General features: G+C 67.9%; 1 protein-coding gene across 2 annotated transcripts; it reads left to right on the top strand.

Annotated features, from left to right (window-relative positions):
* The first annotated feature begins 1672 nt into the window (after positions 1-1672).
* Positions 1673-20790, top strand: SPTB (spectrin beta, erythrocytic). Of its 2 annotated transcripts, XM_075712261.1 has the most exons (36): positions 1673-1687; positions 5781-5978; positions 6059-6210; positions 6433-6606; positions 6724-6809; positions 6892-6972; positions 7076-7191; positions 7404-7516; positions 7592-7779; positions 7862-7979; positions 8668-8826; positions 8902-9204; positions 9378-9528; positions 9619-10486; positions 10565-10702; positions 10784-11543; positions 11630-11832; positions 11910-12000; positions 12072-12218; positions 12335-12598; positions 12794-13009; positions 13096-13185; positions 13287-13562; positions 14541-14671; positions 14948-15152; positions 15233-15607; positions 15720-15964; positions 16053-16191; positions 16268-16352; positions 16453-16649; positions 16754-16863; positions 17223-17301; positions 19151-19320; positions 19401-19574; positions 19667-19709; positions 20632-20790. In XM_075712261.1, exons 2-36 carry the CDS (start codon positions 5831-5833, stop codon positions 20788-20790), a joined length of 6954 nt encoding a protein of 2317 aa, XP_075568376.1. In that variant the 5' UTR covers positions 1673-1687; positions 5781-5830. The 2 variants fall into 2 exon arrangements, with proteins under 2 accessions (XP_075568376.1, XP_075568377.1); XM_075712262.1 differs by lacking the exons at positions 19151-19320; positions 19401-19574; positions 19667-19709; positions 20632-20790 and having other exon boundaries at positions 17223-17477.
* Positions 20791-21228: the final 438 nt, after the last annotated feature.

The raw sequence follows: 21228 nt of genomic DNA, 5'->3' as shown, positions 1-21228 counted from the left end.
GCCTGGCAGATCTCGCGAGACTTCCGCCGCGGGGGAGGGGCTTAGCGCCGAGGGCGTGGTGTGTAGGGGTGGTAGCCACGCCTTGTGGGCGGGGATTCGAGGCGTTCGTGTGTATCAGGGCGGGGCCTGCCCCGGGGAGGGCGGGGCCTGCCCCGGGGAGGGCGGGGCCTGCCCCGGGGAGGGCGGGGCCTGCCCCGGGGAGGGCGGGGCCTGCCCCGGGGAGGGCGGGGCCTGCCCCGGGGAGGGCGGGGCCTGCCCCGGGGAGGGCGGGGCCTGCCCCGGGGAGGGCGGGGCCTGCCCCGGGGAGGGCGGGGCCTGCGGCAGCCCCCGCCCCCGGCCCCCGCCGTGGGCAGAGTTAAGATGAGGCGGGGGCGGGCGGGGCTGTGCCCCTATGGAGCCCCCCCCCCCCGGGACCGCCTGGCCCGAGGTGGGGTGGCCACGGTGGGGGCTCGGAGCCGGCCCCTGCGGGTTGCCAGCCCAGCGTTTGGGTAGCCGGCACTGAGCTGGGGAGGTCCTGGGGCCGGCTGGGGGGCAAGCAGGGCTAATGGTGGGGGTGCCTGGGCTAGTGGGGGACACCCGGGGCTAGCTGGGGGTACTTGGGGCTATCTGGGGGGCACCTGAGCTAGTGGGGGACACCTGGCAGTATCTGTGGAGTGCCTGGGCTACCTGGGAGACACCTGGGGCTAGCTGGGGACACCTGGCAGTATCTGCAGAGTGCCTGGGCTACCTGGGGGACGCCCAGGGCTAGCTGGGGGGTGCCTGGGACTAGCTGGGGGACAGCCAGGGCTAGCTAGGAGTACTCGGGGCTATCTGGGGGACACCTGGCAGTATCTGCAGAGTGCCTGGGACTAGCTGGGGGACCCCCAGGGCTAGCCAGGGGTACTCGGGGAGAGCTGGGGGACACCTGAGCTAGTGGGGGACACCTGGCAGTGTCTGTGGAGTGCCCGGGGCTAGCTGGGGGGACACCTGGGGCTAGCTGGGGGACACCTGAGCTAGTGGGGGACACCTGGCAGTATCTGTGGAGTTCCTGGTGCTAGCTGGGGGGTGCCGAGGGCTAGTTGGGGGGCCCCCAGGGCTAGCTGGGGGGTGCCTGGGACTAGCTGAGGGACCCCCAGGGCTAGTCAGGGGTACTTGGGGAGAGCTGGGGGACACCCGAGCTAGCGGGGACAGGGCAGGGCTACTTGGGGGGCACCCAAGCCTGGCTGGGAGATCCCCAGGGCCAGCTGAGGTACACCCCGGGCTAGCCGGTGGATGCCCGGGGCTAGTCAGAGGATGCCCGGGGCTAGCTGAAGGGCTGCGGGGGCCGGCCGGAGGCTAGCTGGGGGGTTTCGCCGGGGCGGGGGGGGCGGGCAGCGGGGCCGGCCCGCATTACCGGGGGCTCGCCGGGGAGCCCCGGCCGTGGCACCGGCGCCGCTCGGCGCCCGGTAGCTGCCGGTGCCGGTGGCGGCGGCGGCCGGGGGGGGCCGCTGTGCTGCATTGCGGGGCGGGCGGCTCGTCCCCGCCCGCCTCCGCCCGGCCCTCCCGGGGGGGAGCGGGGCTATCTGGGCCGGGGCAGGAATGTCCCTGCGTGCACAGATAATGTTATTTATATCGCGGCAAAGGGCGGCTCCGCTCCCCCCCCGCCCCGCTCCGGTCCCGGCTCCGGCCCCGGGCCCGCCGCCGCTCGTCCGCCCGCCGCCCCGTGCAGGTGAGAGCCGCGGCCGCCCCGGGCACCGCCGGCCGGTACCGGGATGCGCCGCCCCCCGGGGTAAGCGGGGGTGGGGGGGGACCGGAGGGCACCGGGAGGCTCCGCTCCCCCTGGGGAGGAGTGGGGGGCACCGGGACGCGCCGCCCGCCCCCGGGGACACCGGGTTTGCTGGCTCCGTGCAGCACCGGGCACGGTCCCGGGGGGGGCTGGGGTCGGGGGGGGGGGGCTGCGGGTGCGGAGCAAAGTTTGGCCGGGGTGCGGGGGTCCCTCCGGGGGGCTCAGCACCCCCCTTGTCCCTGCGGCGGCGGGGGGGGGAGGGGGCATGTCACCCCGTGTCCCCCCGGGGCTGCTCTCCCCACGGGGGACGCGTGGCCGCCGGGAAGGACGGGGCGGGCGAGCGGCGGTGACTTTCTGGGGACACCCTGGGGATGCTTTTCCCTGGGGTGCTGATCCCGAGTGGGGTTCCCGCACCGGTCCTGGCTGCTCCCGGCACCGCCGGGCATGTGCCGGTGGGACGCGGTGGGCGAGCCGGCTCCGGAGGTGCCATGCGGTGGGTGTCCGCGGGGCACGTTGCCCAGCCCGCTTCAACCACCAGTTTTAGCAACTGGGGTAACTGGAGTTACTGGGAAGAGTTTTCTGGCCGCCGTGCCCTTGGCCCCCCTCGTCCCGGCGTGGTGGTGGGAGGATGCTCGCGGGCGGGTGTTGGGATGGGGGAGCTCCTGCCCGCACCCCAATAAGCCGGGGGCCACCCAGGGCTGATTTCCCAGCTCCCCTTTCAGGGCGGCTTTTGCCTTTGCAAATCTCCAGCTCCCGGAGTCAGGGGATTGTGGCGCCCTTCGCTCCGCTGGGTTAAGTCAACGAGGAGCTTTTGAGAGGGTGGCAGGCAAAGGCAGCCCCTGCAACCCCGGCGGGTGCCAGCACGGCCCCCCTGAGCTGTATTTTGCAGCTATCGGGTGTTTTTAGGGCCGCAGCTGGTGATTTTGGGGTAGGCGAGGAGCTGTAGGGGGGCAGCTCCTAAGAAGGGAGTGGGGCTTGGCCCGCACCGTGCGCAGGGGAGGCCTATTTATAGCCAAAAATGTCTGTGGAGTGTCAGCACGTGTGTGCGTCGCCGCTCGGTGCGCTGGTGGGTTAGGTGACATGGGACAGTCCTGGCACGGCCGGCATCCGCACCAACGCCGGCCCTGGGGAAACACAAACCTTCGCCCGCCGGGTGAGAGTGTGGCCGGGGAGCCGGAGCGGGGCATCGCCGGCCGGAGGAGCTGTGCCGTGCCGTGCCCAACGAGCCCGTGCTGTGCCGAGCAGCCGTGCCGAGCGGGGCCATCTGCTCCCGGCCCTGGCCGTGTGCCTGGGAGGCAGGCGGCTGTCGGGGGGCCGTGGGGATGCCCCCCACCTCCTGCCCCTTCCCACCGGGGCCAGCCGCACCGGGAGCGTGGCTGACTGCTGGCTTGGTGGAGATGCAAAATAAAAGCGTTAATTGGTGAAGCGAAGCAGCCGGGGCGATGCCGGACAGCGGGTGCCCCACGGACGCGCCACGCTGCAGGCGGGGGTGACGCGGCGGCTATTTTGGGGTGTTTTGGGGGACCCCGATGAGCTCCCGTGCGCCAGCAGCTAGTCTTTTGGCAGCACGCTGCGGTGGCGAGGGCTGTGCCGGGGAGGGGGCTCGAGGGTGCTGCGGGTGGCGGGCACCAAACTGCTGGCCCGGCCGCCCGTGGGGTGCAGGGGGGATGTCACCCGGGCCCGGCGGGGGGACCTCGGCAGCGGCACGGTGCCAGCCCCTCGCCGGGAAGTGCTGATTCACGGCGCTGAGCCGCCGGCCGGGGAAGGCAACGCTGCCCTGGCCCCGGCCGCAGGATGCTTGCAGCGGGGCCGGCACCCCGGCACTCCCGGCTTTCCTCTTGCCAAGCGGGCGGAATGACAATCCCCGGGCGGCGGGTGCCGGCGGTGGCGTGGCTGTGCCAGACAGGGCTGTTTGGAAGGCGCCGGTGCGGCAGAGGGAGATTTAAAGGATCGGCGAGCACCCGCGCTCGAAATGCACGCTAGCAGCTCCCTTGGGCCCCGCCGTGGCTCCCTGCAGCGCGATCTCCTCCTGCTCCTCTTCCTCGGATGCTCGCAGCCCTGGTCCCGCTGTTGTCGTGGTGGGTTGGCAGCGCCGGGCTGCGGCGTGCCACGGAGACCTGGCACAACTCGGCGCGCCCAGCCCGTTCGCAGCGCCCAGGCAAGACCGGCTGCAGGTTCCTGAGCTGTTGGGGTGGAGGTCCCCAAATTTGGGCTTCCCCAGGGGTTTTCTGCCGCAGGACAGGAGGGCGAGCCCCGTGCCAGCTGCGCTGGCTGGCAGCGGCACAGAGCTACGGCACGGAGCGCTGCCGGCCCCGCTCTTGCGCGCTCCTGTGCGCGCTTGCACGGCCTTGCACGGTCTCGTGTGCCTTTTTGCACGCGCTTGCATGCGTCCACATGTCCTTGCTTGCACGTGCATGCTCCTGCATGTCCTTGCTTGCGTGTGCGTGCTTTTACACGCTCTGGCACGCTCCTACATGTCCTTGCTCACGTGTGCGTGCTCTGGCACGCTCTCGCATGTCCTTGCTCATACATGCATGCTCTTGCATGCTTCTGCATGTCCTTGCTCACATGTGCATGCTCTGGCACGCTCTCACATGTCCTTGCTTGCATGTGCATGCTCTTGCACGCTCTGGCACATTCCTACACGTCCTTGCTCATGCACGCATGCTCTTGCACACTCTGGCACACTTCTACGTGTCTTTGCTCACATGTGCGTGCTCTGGCACGCTCTCGCATGTCCTTGCTCACACATGCATGCTCTTGCACGCTCTGGCACGCTCTCGCATGTCCTTGCTCATACATGCATGCTCTGGCATGCTTCTGCATGTCCTTGCTCACATGTTTATGCTCTGGCACGCTCTCACATGTCCCTGCTTGCATGTGCATGCTCTTGCACGCTCTGGCACATTCCTACACGTCCTTGCTCATGCGCGCTTGCTCTTGCACGCTCTGGCACACTTCTACGTGTCTTTGCTCACATGTGCGTGCTCTGGCACGCTCTCGCATGTCCTTGCTCACACATGCACGCTCTGGCACATTCCCACATATCTTTGCTTACACACGCACGCTCTGGCACGCTTCTACCTGTCTTTGCTCACATGTTTATGCTCTGGCACGCTCCCGCATGTCCTTGCTCGCACGTGCACGCTCTTGCACGCTCTGGCCCATTCCTGCGTGTCCTTGCTGGCACGTGCAGGCTTTTGCACGCTCCTTCGTGCCCTTGCATGCACGCTGGCTCCCCTGCCAAAGCCCTGCCTGCGCGGCTGCGATTAGGGTGTGGAGATGGGGCCCAGCCCAGCCCTGCCTGCCCCGATAACGCCCTCCTGCCCGCCGGCTGCCTGGGGGTCCCGGGGGACACCAAGGGTTTGGGGGTGCCGGGGGTTTCCTCCGCCTGTGCTGTGCACCCACAGCCGGGGGCTCCCGGCAGCTCTGGGGTGCTGGTGGGGGTCCCGGACAGGGTGCTGGCCGTGGGCAGCCCCAACCTGGCTCCCCGCACCCCTCAGGGGGCCCCAGCAGCCTCCTCCCGCCCGGCCCGGCTGCCGACAGCTGCTCGCAGGCATTTTTAGATACCGGCCATGTCCTATCTGTGTCTCAAATGTCTCTGGGGGCGGGTGGCCCCCCCGCCGGCAGCTGTCACCCGCTTTCTGCCACGGGTGCTGGTGAAGCCCCTCCACGGCGCAGGCGTCGGGGTGGGTGCGAGCAGCACCCGCTGCCCCCAGGGACACCCAGGGTTGGGCGGGGGGACACCCCTGGGGATCTGGCCCGGCCAGCCGGGGATGCGGGGTGGGCAGGCAGGACCCGGGCCGGGAAGCACTGCCATGAGTAGCCATTGGCACATCTTGGCGCGGGGGTCCGTGCCAGCGGGGCGAGCCCCCGAGCGTGCAGCACCCAGGTGCCCCCCAACACCTGGGTGGGGACGAGGCTAAATCCCTCTGAGCGGCTTAACCAGCAGCTCTGAGCCGCAAATCCCCGTGCGCGGCAGGGCCGGCGAGCTGCTGCGGCGATGCCGATGCCCACGGCCCTCGTTCTCCCCCAGGGGCCTGTTGCCGGTAGCCAACGGCCAGCTGGCCGGGGCACGCCGGGACCATGACCTCGGCGAACGACTACGAGCAGCTGGAGCTGCAGCAGCAGTACAGCCGCATCAACGTCCGCTGGGACGCCTCCGACGATGAGCTGGACAACGACAACAGCTCGGCGCGCCTCTTTGAGCGCTCCCGCATCAAAGCGCTGGCAGGTCAGGGGTGGGTCTCGGGTCCCCTCAGTCCTCCCGGGTTGTCCCCAGCGCCGGTGCCACCGTGCCCGCTCTCGTTGCAGATGAGCGGGAGGCCGTGCAGAAGAAAACCTTCACCAAGTGGGTGAATTCGCACTTGGCTCGCGTCACCTGCCGCATCTCAGACCTCTACATGGACCTCCGGGACGGGCGGATGCTCATCAAGCTGCTGGAGGTGCTGTCAGGAGAGCTTCTGGTAGGGATCCCATCCAGCTGGGGACCCTGGGACCCATGCCATGCCATGCCATGCCCCGCCATGCCCCGCCATGCCCCAAGACCCTTGGTGCTCAACCAAGGCTGTTGACCTTGGTGTTGACCAAGGTTCCACCAGGGTTGGGGTGGCAGCAGCGGCGTCCCCGGGGCAGGGGTGGGGGTGCCCAGCGTGGAGGGGAGGGTGCTGAGCGCTGTTGTGCCCCAGCCCAAGCCCACCAAGGGCCGGATGCGGATCCACTGCCTGGAGAACGTGGACAAGGCGCTGCAGTTCCTGAAGGAGCAGCGGGTGCACCTGGAGAACATGGGCTCCCACGACATCGTGGACGGCAACCACCGCCTCGTCCTCGGCCTCATCTGGACCATCATCCTCCGCTTCCAGGTGGGACCGGGTGGATGGGGGGCACCCCTCAGCTCAGCACCCAATGGCTCATTCCCGAGCGGGAGCTCTCCTCCGTGGATGTCCTCCCTCAACCCCGGGATGTCCTTCTGCCCCCAGATCCAGGACATCATCATGCAGGAAGGCCGGGAGACACGCTCTGCCAGGGATGCACTGCTGCTCTGGTGCCAGATGAAGACGGCAGGGTAGGTGGTGGGACCCGCACCCCATGGCACCAGGGTCAGGGGGTGCCCAGAGGGTGACAGTGATGCCCTGTCCCCATCACAGGTATCCCCACGTGAACGTCACCAACTTCACCTCGAGCTGGAAGGACGGGCTGGCTTTCAACGCCCTCATCCACAGGCACAGGTAGGCAGCACTACGGCGGGCACCGGGACGTGCTGGGGCGGCGGTGGCAACCGGGGGATGTCCCACGGCTGTGCCACCACCATCCCACGCCCTCTGTCCCCAGGCCCGAGCTGGTTGACTTCCAAAACCTGACCAAATCCAATGCCCGGCACAACCTGGAGCATGCGTTCAGGGTGGCAGAGCGGCACCTGGGCATCACCCCGCTCCTTGACCCTGAAGGTGAGGCTGCTGCTGCCGACCCTCCTGCCTCAGTTTCCCCATTGTGCCCTGGGATGCACCCAGGCCCCATGGAGGGACAGAGAGCTTTCCACCCCGTGGAAGTGGGTCTGGGTGGGAGCAAGAGGGGACCTCATGAAGCCATGGTGGCCCATTGCCACTGGGGCAATGCAGAGGCTGGGTCAGGACTGACAAGTCTCGCTCGCACCGGGCAGATGTGTTCACAGAGAACCCCGACGAGAAGTCCATCATCACCTACGTGGTGGCCTTCTACCACTACTTCTCCAAGATGAAGGTGCTTGAGGTGGAAGGCAGGCGTCTGGGCAAGGTAGGGGACGGCGTTGGGGCAGGGGGGTTCTGCTGGGGTGCCGGTACCCAGTGCTCACCGCTGGCCCTGCCACAGGTCATCGAGCACGCCAAGGAGACGGAGCGGATGATCGAGGGCTACGGGGGGCTGGCCTCCAACCTGCTCACCTGGATCGAGCAGACCATCGCCTTCCTCAACAGCCACAGCTTCGCCAACTCGCTGGCCGGGGTGCAGCACCAGCTGCAAGCCTTCAGCACCTACCGCACCGTGGAGAAGCCCCCCAAGTAAGCACCTCCGAGCCCCCTGTGCCCGCACAGTGGTGGTGAGCACCTACGGGTGCCCTGGGCTGAGCTCTCTCTGGGGCAGGTTTCAGGAGAAGGGCAACCTGGAGGTGCTCCTCTTCACCATCCAGTCACGGATGCGAGCCAACAACCAGCGTGTCTACACCCCACACGAGGGGCGCCTGGTCTCTGACATCAACCGGGTACGGGGCCCATCCCGGCAGCCTGGCCATGTGTCGTGCTGTGCCACGGGGACACGCGGCTGCTCCCGCGGCACCCTGCAATCTGGGGACAGCTCTTCCCCCAGTGTCCTTGGGGGCTTTACTGTCCCAGGGCAGGTTGGGCCCATCTCCCGGGGCAGGTTGGGTCCATCCCAGGGTAGTTCAGGTCCTAGGGAAGGTTGGGTCCATCTCAAGGCAAATTGGGTCTGCTCTAGAGCAAGTTGGGTCCATCTCCTGGGGGCAGTTCAGGTCCATCCTGGGAAGGGTTCTAGGGCAGGTTGGGTCCATCTCCCTGGGCAGGTTGGTTCCATCCCAGGGTAGTTCAGGTCCTAGGAAAGGTTGGGTCCATCTCCTGGGGCAGTTTGGGTCCATCTCAAGGCAAATTGGGTCTGCTCTAGAGCAAGTTGGATCCATCTCCTGGGGGCAGTTCAGGTCCATCCTGGGAAGGGTTCTAGGGCAGGTTGGGTCCATCTCCCGCAGCAGTTCAGATTCATCCTGGGACACATCGAGTCCATCCTGGGGCAGGTCGGGTCCATCCCAGGGCAGGCTGGCTTCCTCCAGCCACCCTCCCACAGCCATGGGGCACATTGGGGTTCACCAGCAGAACAAGATGCAGGTGGGTGGAGGGGCATGGGTGCCACTCCCATCCGGCGCCACTGCCTTCCCCCAGGCCTGGGAGCAGCTGGAGAAAGCGGAGCATGAGCGGGAGCTGGCACTGCGCACCGAGCTCATCCGGCAGGAGAAGCTGGAGCAGTTGGCGCGGCGCTTTGACCGCAAAGCGGCCATGCGGGAGGCCTGGCTGAGCGAAAATCAGCGTCTGGTGGCCCAGGTGAGACTGGGGACACCTACCCCAGGGACCGGGGCACCCCACCGGAGCCTCACCATGGGCTTTGTGCTGGGGCAGGACAACTTTGGCCAGGACCTGCCGGCAGTGGAGGCGGCCAAGAAGAAGCACGAAGCCATCGAGACAGACACGGCTGCCTACAAGGAACGGGTGCAGGCCATCGAGGCGGTGGCGAAGGAGCTGGAGGTGGAGGGCTACCACGACATCCAGCGCATCAACAGGCGCAAGGACAACATCCTGCGGCTCTGGGAGGAGCTCCTGGAGCTGCTGGCTGCCCGGCGTCAGCGCCTGGAGATGAACCTCACCCTGCAGCACCTCTTCCAAGAGATGCTCCACAGCATCGACTGGATGGATGAGGTCCAGGTGAGCTGCGGGCATTGGGTGCCACCATGGGTGGGGTGCCTTGCTCCCACCGGGCAGGGCGTTGGTGGGACCCCCCTGGGGAGGCAGGTGAGATGCTGGCATGTTGATGGTGGCTTTTGGGTGGTTCCATCTGCTGGAGCCGGTGGTGGGTGACGGCCAGGGCTCTCCCACAGGTACAGCTGACATCGCCCGAATCCGGGAAGCACCTTCTGGAGGCAGAGGAGCTGCTGCAGACCCACCGGCTGCTGGAGGGTGACATGGCCCTGCAGGCAGACAAGACACGGGCCGTCAGTGCTGCTGCCCTTCGCTTCGCCAACACTGCGGGTAGGCACGCCAGGATGCCCCAGGACCGCGGCACAGCCGCAGGAAGCCGGGACGCCCTGCTGATAGGTACCTGCCCCGCTCCCTGGCCAGGCTACCGTCCCTGCGACCCTAAAGTCATCCGGGACCGTGTCAGCCACCTGGAGCTGCGCTGGCAGGAGCTGCAGGCACTGATGGCCCAGAGGAGAGCCTTGTTGGAGCAGTCCCGGTCCCTCTGGACCTGCCTGTGGGAGCTGGATGAGGCGGAAGGCTGGATCAAGGAGCAGGAGCAGCTCTACTCCTCCCTGGACTTTGGGAAGGACCTGCCAGGCGTGCTGCTGCTCCAGCGCCGGCACGCCGCCTTCGAGGCCGAGCTGCGGAGCCGGGGTGGCCAGCTGGAGCGGGCGCTGGCAATGGGCAAGGGGCTGGCGGCGGCGGGCCAGGCGGCCGGCCAGCTGCGGGAGCGGAGCGCGGCGGTGCGGGCAATGTGGGCGCAGCTGGAGGAGCTGGCGGCTTTCCGCCGGCGAGGCTTGCGCGAGGCCGAGGGCTTCTTCCAGTTCCAGGCGGAGGCGGAAGAGCTGGCGGAAGGGCTGCGGGATGCCCGCCGGCGGGCGGCCGCCGAGGAGCTGGGCCAGGACGAATCCCACACCCGCACCTTGTTGCGGCAGCACCAGGAGCTGCTGGAGGAGATGGCGGCTGCCCGGGAGCAGCTGGACGGGCTGGCCCGGCAAGCCGAGGGCTTCCCCCCGGAGCTGCGGGCCGGCCCTGAGGCACAGAGCTGGCTGGTGGCCCTGCGGGAGCTGCATGCCGAGGTGGCCGCCCTGGCCGAGCGGCGGGGCTGCCAGCTGCAGGACACCCTTGACCTCTACACCGTTTTTGGGGAGAGTGAAGCCTGCCACCTCTGGATGGGGGCCAAGGAGACCTGGCTGGGGCAGCGGGAGGTCCCTCAGGCGCTGGAGGACCTGGACGTGGCGCAGCACAGGTAAGGGCTCCCGCCGCGGCGGTGCTGCTGTGCTGTGTCCCGAGGTGTGGCCCGTTCTCAGCCCGGCCGTCCCCGCAGGCTGGATGGGCTGGAGCAGGAGATGGCCGCAGTGGCTTCCCAGGTCGCCGCCGTCAACCAGGCAGCCGACGGGCTGCTCGCAAGCGGGCACCCCCGCAGCCCCCAGGTCCGGCAGTGCCGGGAGCAGCTCAACGAGAGGTACGGTGGTGGGTGACGCCGGGGCGGTTGGGCTGGTCCCCATCAGCCACATCCCCCGTTATCCTCGCCTCTGCCCCGCAGGTGGAGCCGGTTCAAGGATCTGGTGTCTGAGCGTCGCCGGGCGGTGGGCTCGGCACTGTGCTTCCTCAACTACCGTCTGGAGTGCGAGGAGACCCGGCAATGGCTGCAGAGCAAAGCTCGGGCGGTCGAGGCCACCGCCGAGCTGGGCCAGGACCTGGCCGGCATCCTGGCCACCCAACGCAAGCTCTATGGCATCGAGAGGGAGCTGGCGGTTGCCGAGGGCCGCCTGGCTGTCCTGCGCTCCCAGGCTGAACAGCTGGCCAAGGAACGGCCCGAGGTGGCCGGGGAGGTGGCCGAGCGGCTGGCGGCGGTGGTGGCCGCCTGGCAGGAGCTGCAGGAGGCCCTGGGGGAGCAGGCGGCCTCCCTGGGGGAAGCCGGGCAGCTCCGGCACTTCCTGCAGGACTTGGATGACTTCCAGGCTTGGCTTTTCGGGGCTCAGAAAGCCGTGGCGGCCGCCGACGAGGTGCCGGCCTCTTTGGCCGAGGCGGAGGAGCTGCTGCAGCGGCACGAAGCCGCCCGGCAGGACGCGGAAGGGCACGCGGCCGCCTTCGACGCCTTGGTGGAGGCAGGAGAGCGGGTGGTGGGGGAGCAGACGGACCCCCAGTACGAGGGGCTGCGGCAGCGCCTGCGCGGCGTGGAGGCTGGCTGGGCCACCCTGGGCAAGATGGCAGAAGCCCGGCACCGCTTCCTCGCCCAGTGCCGTGGCTTCCAGGAGTTCCTTCGCGACGCCAAGCAGGCGGAGATCCTCCTCACCAACCAGGTGGGTGCCCAAGGCGGGGTCCCAGCGGGGGTCCCCGGTTCATGGGTGCCCCAAAAAGGCGCTGACCCCCCGCCGTGCCCCCTCAGGAGTACACGCTGGCCCACCTGGAGCTGCCCGCCACGCTGGAGGGCTCGGTCGCCGCTCTGCACCGCTTCCAGGACTTCCGCGCGGGCGTGGAGAGCAGCGCCGAGAAGGTCCCCGAGACGGTGGCCGCCGGCACCAAGCTGATGGCCGAGGGGAACATCTTTGCCGAGAAGATCGCCGAGAAGTGCCAGGCCCTCCAGGAGCGGTGAGTCCGGCGGGCAGGCGGGAGGGCGGCGTGCGGGCAGCGGGGCTGATGCTGCCCGTCTCCGGTCTCCCTGCCAGGCATGGGGCTGTTGTGGCCAAGGTGGAGGAGGCAGCGGGTTTGCTGCAGGACAACCACGACCTGCAGACCTTCCTGCAGAGCTGTCGGGAGGTAGGGACGCGGCACGGCTGGTGGCGCCAGGGGGTCCCCACCGGCCGATCCCTGACACCCCTCGCCCGCAGCTTGACGCCTGGGTGGAGGAAAAGATGCTGACGGCGCAGGATGCCTCCTACGGTGAAGTCCACGGTCTCCATGGCAAGTGGCAGAAGCACCAGGCGTTCATGGCCGAGCTGGCACGCAACCAGGGTTGGCTGGAGAAGCTTGAGATGGTGGGTGCCGGCACCGGTGCCTGGAAGCCTCGCTGCCCGCCGGCTGGGTGGGAGGTCCCCGTGCCGGCATGGAGCCGCGCTACGGTGACCACCAACTTCTTTGGTGTTGCCGGCAGGAGGGGAAGGAGCTGGCGAGCCGCAAGCCACAGTACAGCGAGGTGGTGGCACGGCAGCTGGACAAGCTGCGGGAGCGGTGGAATGGGCTGCGCGACGCCGCTGAGGAGAAGGGCCGGCGGCTCTTTGAGGCCAACCGCTCGATGCTGTACGCCCGGAGCTACGAGGAGCTGGAGAGCTGGCTGGGGCGGGCGGAGGAAGAGCTGCGTGCCACCGAGCAGCCCAAGGACCTCACCGCCACCAACCTGCTGCTGAAGAGGCAGACGGTGGGTGGTGGCACTGCCCGCTGAGCGGCTGGGGGGGTGGGAGGGTGTTGGCACCTCACCCGTTCCTTTGGGTAGGGGTGCGCTGCCACCGCTTTTGGGGTGGGAGGTCTGCCATGCCGGGTCTTGTCCCCAAACGGGGCTGGCTGGTTCCTGGCCCGGCTCTGCCCCCCAGCTCACGTGGTTTTTCCCTTCCAGAGGCTGGAAGAGCAAGTGGGAGAACGGATGAAGGAGCTGGAGGAGCTACAGTGGCAGGGGCCCACCCCTGCCGGAGATGTGCCGGATGCCGACGAGCATGAGCAGAGGCTCCGGCGGCGATTCCTCAACCTGCTGGAGCCACTGGGGAACAGGAGGAAGGAGCTGGAGACCGCCAAGGCCATGTACCAGCTTGGGCGGGATCTGGAGGATGAGACGGTGAGCATCCTCACCGTGGCGGGGTCTGGCGTGCCGGGGACACCCGTGGGTGCTGCATGGCGCTCAGCAGGTGCTCTTGCCCGCAGCTGTGGGTGCAGGAGCGGCTGCCGCTGGCAAGGTCGACAGAGCATGGCACCGACCTCCCGAGCGTGCAGCGCCTGGCCAAGAGGAACGAGGTGAGCCTGGGTACAGCGGTGGCACCCACCGCCCCGGCCGGTCCCTTGGGACCACCCATCCCATGGGTGAGCCCCGCCGTGACCGCCCACCCTGCCGGCAGACGCTGCAGAAGGAGCTGGCGGGCCATGCCCCCCGGCTGGCCGAGGTGCTGAGCCGGGGCGAGGCGGCGGCGAGCGGCGGCGAGCTGAGCCGGGAGCTGGAGGCACGGGTGCGGGAGCTGCGAGGGCTGTGGGAGACGCTGCAGGCAGAGGCGGCTGCCCGGCGCCAGCGGCTGCGGGAGGCCGGCGAGGCTCAGCAGTACTACCTGGACGCCGGTGAGGCCGAGGCCTGGGTCAGCGAGCAGGAGCTCTTCATGGGAGCTGAGGAGAAGCCGAAGGTGAGGGGTGGCTCCGCAGGGTGCCCCCGTGTTTTGGGAGGGCTCTGTGCCATACCGTGCTCTGCCGTGCTGCGACATCCTATGTCGACCCAGGCCATGCCATGCTGTGCTGTTAAGCATCATCCTGTACCATGCTGTGTCGTGCCATTACACGCCATCCCGTGCCATTACACGCCATCCCGTGCCGTTACACGCCATCCCGTGCCATGCTGTGCCATTAGGACCAGAGGAAATGGGCTTAAGCTGCGCCAGGGGAGGTTTAGGTTGGAAATTAGGAAAAATTTCTTTACGGCAAGGGTGGTCAAGAATTGGAACAGGCTGCCCAGAGAGGTGGTGGAGTCACCATCCCTGGAAGTGTTCAAAAAACGGGTAGATGTGGCACTTGGGGACATGGTTTGATTGGCTTAGAGTAGACTTGGTAGTGTAGGTTAATGGTTGGACTGGATGATCTTAAAGGTCTTTTCCAACCTAAACGATTCTATGATTCTATGATTCTATGATACATGGCATCCATCCCGTGCCATGCCGTTAGATGCCATCCTATGGCATGTCATGCCATGCTATTACATGCCATGTCATGCTGTGCTATAACACGCTGTCCGTCCCGTGCCATGTTGTGTCATTACATGCCATTACACCCCACCCCGTGCTATGTCATGCTGTGCCGTTACGTGCCATCCACGCCACCCCATGCCAAGCCATTATCGGTCATCCCGTGCCATGCCATGCTTGGCCGTGGCAATCCATCCCATGCTATGCCATTACACGCCATCCCATCCTGTGCCAAGCCGTGCCATGACGCACCACCCCACGCCATGCTATCTGTGCCATGCCATACCCTGCTGAGCTCGCCGTTGCTCCCCACTGCACCGGACAGAGGCAGGGCATGCCCGCAGGGTGGGTGCAGGGGCTGGACCCCGGTCCCCGTCCCACGGCCATGCCGGGTGCCGATGGACACTGGTGTCTGCCGTGCCGCAGGACGAGGAGAGCGGCTTGGTGATGCTGAAGAGACAGGTCCGGCAGCAGCGGTCCATCGAGGACTACGGCCAAACCATCAAGGCGCTGGCGGGGAGGGCTCAGCAGCTGCTCTCTGCTGGTCACCCTGAGGGGTAGGTGCCACTGTTGCGTGTCCCCTGTCCCTCGGGGCAGCCCCGTGCCCTCTGCACCGAGGTGGGTGGGTGGTTTGGCTGGAGCTCTGGTGTCGTTGGCTGCTCCAGCTGGGCGGCATTGGCCCGGCTGCATCGGGGAGGTGGTGGCAAAGGGATGCGGGGAGCACAGAGTGGGTCCCTCCCCCAAAAAAAACCCACCCAGTTGGCAACACGGATGGGTCAGGGGCGTCTTTTCCTGGGTGAGAACTGGGGTGTCTGTGTGCCGGGGCCACGCAGGGAGCAGATCATCCGGCTGCAGGGCCAGGTGGACAAGCACTACGCGGGGCTGAAGGAGGCGGCTGAGGAGCGCCGCCGGCGCCTGGAGAACATGTCCCACCTCTTCCAGCTGAAGCGGGAGGTGGAGGACCTGGAGCAATGGATCGCCGAGCGCGATGTGGTCGCCTCCTCCCAGGAGTTGGGGCAGGACCTGGACCACGTCACGGTGAGGGTGCCAGGGCAGGCGTGGCAGTGCTGGCGTGTGGTTTTAGGTTGGCAAACTCCACTCTTATCTCCCCTGTGCAGCTCCTGCGGGAGAAGTTTCGGGAGTTCGCGCGGGAGACGGGCAGCGTGGGGCAGGAACGCGTGGACCGGGTGAACCTGACCATCGAGGATCTTATTGACGCGGGGCACACGGAGGCGGCTACCATGGCTGAGTGGAAGGACGGGTTGAACGAGAGCTGGGCCGACCTCCTGGAGCTGATCGACACCCGCATGCAGCTCCTCGCCGCCTCCTACGACCTGCACAAGTATTTCTACGATGGCGCCGAGCTGCTGGCCCTCATTGCCGCCCGGCGCCAGGAGCTGCCCCAGGACCTGGGCGAGGATGCTGGCACGGTGGAGGCTTTCCACCGCATGCACAGTGCCTTCGAGCGTGACCTGCAGTTGCTGGAGGCGCAGGTGAGGCTGCACCCCGGAGCCGGCAGGGATGCTCGGCAGTGCCGCCGGCGGCAATCGGCATCCTCCCGGCGGCAATCGGCATCCCCCCAAGCTCTCTGGCTCCATCGGGCAGGTGCAGCAGTTTCGGGAGACAGCGGCGCGCCTGCAGACCGCCTACGCCGGGGAGAAGGCGGCCGGCATCCAGGAGCAGGAGCAGGAGGTGGCACGAGCCCTGCGGGCGCTGCTGGAAGCATGCAGCGGGCGCCGGGCCCGGCTGGTGGACACGGCCGACAAGCATCGCTTCTTCAGCATGGCACGGGACCTGCTCTCCTGGATGGAGAGCACCATCCGGCAGATCGAGACGCAGGAGAAACCCAGGTATGGCTGCGCCCGGCGAGCACCCGGCGCCGTTTGCTGGGATCCAGCACCGATGCCACCACCGACGCCGGCATCTCTCTGTCTCCAGGGACGTCTCCTCGGTGGAGCTGCTCATGAAGTATCACCAGAGCATCAGGGCTGAGGTGGACGCCCGGGGCAAGAGCTTTGCTGCCTGCGTCGAGCTGGGCAAGAAGCTGCTGCAGCGCAAGCACCAAGACTCGCTTGAGGTGAGGGCAGCTGGGGCCGGGGCGCGGTGGGGACGGTGGCACCGGGGTCACCCTGCCTGACGGCGTCCCCTCGCAGATCAAGGCCAAGCTGATGGAGCTGGTGGACAAGAGGAAAGCCATGATGGAGATGTGGGAGCGGCGCTGGGACCGGCTGCGGCTTCGTGAGTGCGCCGGCGGTGCCGGAGGGGACCGCGGCTTGGCCGGGGGGGTGGTGGCGGCGGTGGCGGCAGGGGGCTGAGCGCTGCCCGTCCCTGCCCGCAGTGCTGGAGGTGTGCCAGTTCTCCCGGGACGCCTCGGTGGCCGAGTCGTGGCTGATGGCGCAGGAGCCCTACCTGGCCAGCAGCGACTACGGGCAGACGGTGGACGCGGTGGAGAAGCTGCTCAAGCGGCACGAGGCTTTTGAGAAGTCCTCGGCCACCTGGGAGGAGCGCATCGCTGCCCTGAGGAAGCTGACGACGGTGAGGAAGGCTTGGGATGGGGCATGCCTGGTCCCGGCCCTGCCTCAATTTCCCCACCCCACATCCCCGCCAGCCCCTAACGCCTTCCCCCCCTTCCCCGGCAGCTGGAGCTCCTGGGCGGGCGGACGCTGCACGAGGGGCTGGCACGGGATGGGGTGATGCATTCCGAGGCTCCCGACTACTGCCTGGATCTGGACGGGGAGCTGGAGGCCGGGTAAGAGATGCTGGTGCCGTCCCCAGGCGGCCGCGGCAGCATCTTGGGCAGGGGCAGCCTGTGGCACCTGGCCGGCTCCTGGGCATCGTTTCCAGCATTCGTCTTCTCAAAGCATTAAGGGGTTTTTTTTAGCAATTTGCCCTTTCGGAGCAGTAAATCGATGCAGGTGAAGAGCTGAGATGAAGGTTGAGCCCCACCGTGCCGGGGCTTTCATCCCTTGGGGGCGACGGGAGAGCAGCAGCCAGGCTCAGGTCCCTGCGGGACCGTGGCTGCGTTTCCCCGGCAAGCTGGCTGGGATGGGGATTTTGGGGGTGCCGCGCTCTGCCGGGGACGCTGAGCAGGCTGCCTCCCTGCCGCAGGTCCGAGGAGGAGGAGGAGAAGAGGAAGGGTGTGAGCATGAGGGATGCCTCTCCGCCCACAGCCGACGGACCAGAGCCGGTCAGTTGTCAAGTTTAGCTTTCTCCTTCCCCAGCAGCAAAAAAAGTCTCCCTGCATGTCCCACAGACTCCTGGCAGACCCCATGACCGTGACCGTGGCATGCCGACAGCTCCCCGCACCCCCAGCCCTTGCCTTGTTCCTTGCCTTGAGTTGAATAAATGCTAAATGACCCCCAAAAGGTCGGGTGGGCACGCAGGTGCTGCACCTTCCCCTTCACCCCGGCTCCTGGGGCGGCCGCGGGGCCTCTGCAGCGGCTCGGAGCACCCCTGCTCCCCGGGACCAGGCTCGGGGCAGCTGGCAGAGGTTGGCACCCATGGGTGCACGGGTGTCTCTGGGATCGGGACAGCAGCCAGAGCTGGAGCGTCTGCCCTGGGGCGGGCAGATCCCAGCCACCGTCCTCTGCTGTCGGCGAGGCAGCGTGCATCCCGGGAGAAACCCACGGGGACACCGCGCGGCCCCGGCCACGTGGCAGCTGGCTTTCTGAGCACCCAGCCCTGGGAGCGGGGCCGGCTCTGCTCCGGCACGGAAGGGACATTGGGCAGAGCTGCCCACGGATGCGCCGCAGCGGCGTAGCTGGCTGGCCCCACAGCACGTGGCCCTTGGGACGTCGTCATCCCTTGGGCATCGTCACCCTATGGGGATGTCACCCCACGAGGCATCGTCACCCTAAGAGATACCATCGCTGTACGGGGCATCAGCACACTGCAAGGCATCGGCACCCCGTGGGGCATCGTCACCCCACGCGGCATCGTCACCCTGTGAGGCATCGTCACCCCACGGGGCACTGCCACCCTTGGGGCATCGTCACCCCGTGTGCCAGCCACCTTGTGCTCGCTGCCGAGCTCTGCTCCTTCTGCCTGCTCGGGGACAGGATTGCTTTCCGGTTGCTCTGCCTGCTTGGGGACAGGAACGCCTTCTGCCTCTTCTGCCTGCTTGGGGACATGGGCAGCTTCTGGCTCCTTGGGGACAAGATCACTTTCGCCTGCCTGGGGACAGAATCCCTGAGTACCTACTCGGGGACAAGATCATTTCTGCCTGCTTGAAGATACGGGCATCTTCTGGCTCCTCGGGGACAGGGTCCCCTCCTGCCTGCTTGGGGACACGGCCGCTTTCACCTGCTTGGGGACAGGAGCCACCTTTGCTTGGGGGCAAGACTACCACCTGCCTGCTCGGGGACACAATCCTTCCCTGCCTGCTTGGGGACATGGTCACCTCCCAGCTGCCAGGGACAGTCCCATCCCTCTCGGCAGGACACACGGCAGGACCTCCCCGTGCTCCCCATGGTGCCGGCAGACACGGCGGCGTGGGGCTGGGGCCGTCCCCGGGTGCAGGAGGAGGGGACAGGCACCCCGGGATCGCCGTGCGCCGGCCCTGCACCCACCCTGGCCGAGCCCCCGTCCTGTGGCACCCAGCCACTGCCCCTGGGCAAGCATCCCCTTTGCCGGGCACCGTGGCCCCTGACCGGAGCCGTCTGCCCGCTGGCATCCCCCGTTGTCCCCAAGACCCCTGGGCGGGGGACAACAGCAGGGTGGCTTCCAGGGGTGCTTGCCTGGCTCGGCTCAACCCCATCACCCCAAATCTGGGGGGGGCCCTGACACCCAGAGTGTGGGTCCCAGAGCTCGCTGGGGTCCTCCCATAGCCACCAGCATACTGGAGCTGGTGGGGTCACCGGCACTGAGAGCCGGGGGTGACCCACCCCCGGCTGGCACCCGCCACCGGCTTGGGGACTGTGAGCCCCCGCTGGGGACAGGGGACCCCATGTGCGGAGGGAGGGGACGCGACGGCAGGATGCGGGTTTTGGTGGCAGGAGGTGACACCGCGGCGTAACGGGGCTGTTGCTTTGCGGCAGCTGGCGCGGACGACGGGCGATGAGGAGCCGGCGTGGCCGAGCCCACGGCTGCCGCGGGAGGAGTCGGAGGAGCCGGCCACGCTGCCAGCCCGCAGCTGCAGCATCCAGCTGGAGGGCTACCTCGGCCGCAAGCACGACCTGGAGGCAGCCACCAAACGGGCATCCAACCGGTAGGCACGGCGGCGGCGGCGGCAGCGGTGGTGGCGGCAGCGCCGGCGCGTGCTGAGCTGACGGGGCGATGTGGCGGCAGGTCGTGGAGCACGCGGTACTGCGTGCTGCGGGGCGGCCAGCTCGCCTTCTTCAAGGACGCCAAAAGCCGGGCGCTGGGGTTGCCCTGCCACGGCGAGGAGCCCCTGGGGCTGCGGGACGCCCTCTGCGAGGTGGCCGCCGGCTACAAGAAGAAGAAGCACGTCTTCAAACTCAGGTGAGGGTCTGGCACGGCGCGGGGTGGCACGGTGCGGGGTGGCACGGCACGGGGTGGCACGCGCCCCACCGGCACCCGCGCTCTGTCCCCAGGCTCAGCAATGGCAGCGAGTGGCTCTTCCACGGCAAGGATGAGGTGAGGGACACCCTTGGGGGGACACGGGGTGGCCAGCGGTGATGGGGGGACATGGGGAGGGGGCTGGACATGGCAAGGAGACACAGAGGGGGACCAGCAGTGCCCAGGGTGGCTGGTGGTGGCCAGGGGACACAGAGGGGACCAGCAGTGCCCAGGGAGACCCAAAGTGGCTGGTGGTGGCCAGGGTGGCTGGTGGTGGCCAGGGACCATAGTGATGGCCAATAGTACCCAGGGGGACAGAGAGTGGCAGGTGGTTCCCAGGGGACACTAGCCATGCCCAGGGGACATGGGGGTGGCTGGAGATGCCCAGGGGACACGGGGGGACCAGCAGTGCCCGGGGGGGACCCAGGGTGGCTGGCGGTGGTCAGGGGGACATGGTGGTGGCTAGCAGTGCCCAGGGGGACCCAGGGTGGCCAATGGTACCCAGGGGGATAGAGGGTGGCTGGTGGTTCCCAGGGGACACTAGCCATGCCCAGGGGACATGGGGGGACCAGCAGTGCCCAGGGGGACCCAGGGTGGCTGGTGGTGGCCAGGGGACACTAGCCATGCCCAGGGGACATGGGGGGACCAGCAGTGTCCAGGGGGACCCAGGGTGGCTGGTGGTGGCCAGGGGACGTGGTGGTGGCCAACAGAGCCAGGGGGACCCAGGGTGGCTGATGATGCCTGGGGGACACAGGGGTGGCCAGAGATGTCCAGGGGGACACATTGGGGACCAGCAGTGCCCAGGACCAGCTGCAGCGCCCAGCGGCACAGGGGGTGGCTGGCACTGCCCGTGGGGTGGCCATCGGGACACGGTGGGACGCTGGCGGCACGCAGGGGGCCATCGTGGGGCAACCGGCATTGCCCCGAGGGACAGGGGGTGGCTGGGAAGGGTGCTGGGGGGCCGGGGGAGCCCCCCTCGAGCCCCTGCCCCTGCCCACAGGAGGAGCTGCAGGCCTGGCTGCAGGGGCTGAGCGCGGCGATAACCGAGTGCCGGAGCAGCCAGGGGAAGGCGCAGAGCTTGCCCCTGCCCCCCCCCGAACCCCCTCTGCCCCGCAAGGACAAGGAGAAACGGTTCAGCTTCTTCCCAAAAAAGAAATAACCCCCCATTGTTCCGCGGCGGCGGGCGGCGGGGACACCCACCCCGTGCCCGGGCACCCGTCGCACCGGCGGTGCCGGCGGCCACGCGTGCATAGGGACCTGCGCGTGTGCCCCCCCCCCCCGTACATACGGCCGGGTCTATAGGGGCAGGTGCCAAGGCTTCGGGGCCCATATAGATACGCTATAGGGGCCCGTATAGGTGCACACCCCCCCCTCACCTCCACGAGCGCCCGCGGGGGCTCACGTCTATGTATACGTACAGCGGCACATACACGAGCGCGCCCGTGTGCGTCCGACACGTGCCTGTGTGCACATGTGTGTGTGTGTGTGTATATATATTTTTGTATTTATATATATACAGCCATTTCCACGCTTAAGGGTACGCACGCGCCAACGCGGAGGTGACCACAGATGTATACGTACGTCCCTGGGTACGCGC

This window comes from Pelecanus crispus, chromosome 6, assembly GCF_030463565.1.
Source record: "Pelecanus crispus isolate bPelCri1 chromosome 6, bPelCri1.pri, whole genome shotgun sequence".
Taxonomy (NCBI): Eukaryota; Metazoa; Chordata; class Aves; order Pelecaniformes; family Pelecanidae; genus Pelecanus; species Pelecanus crispus.
The sequence above is the reverse complement of the archived record's forward strand: the minus strand, read 5'-3'. Positions and strand labels throughout refer to the sequence as shown.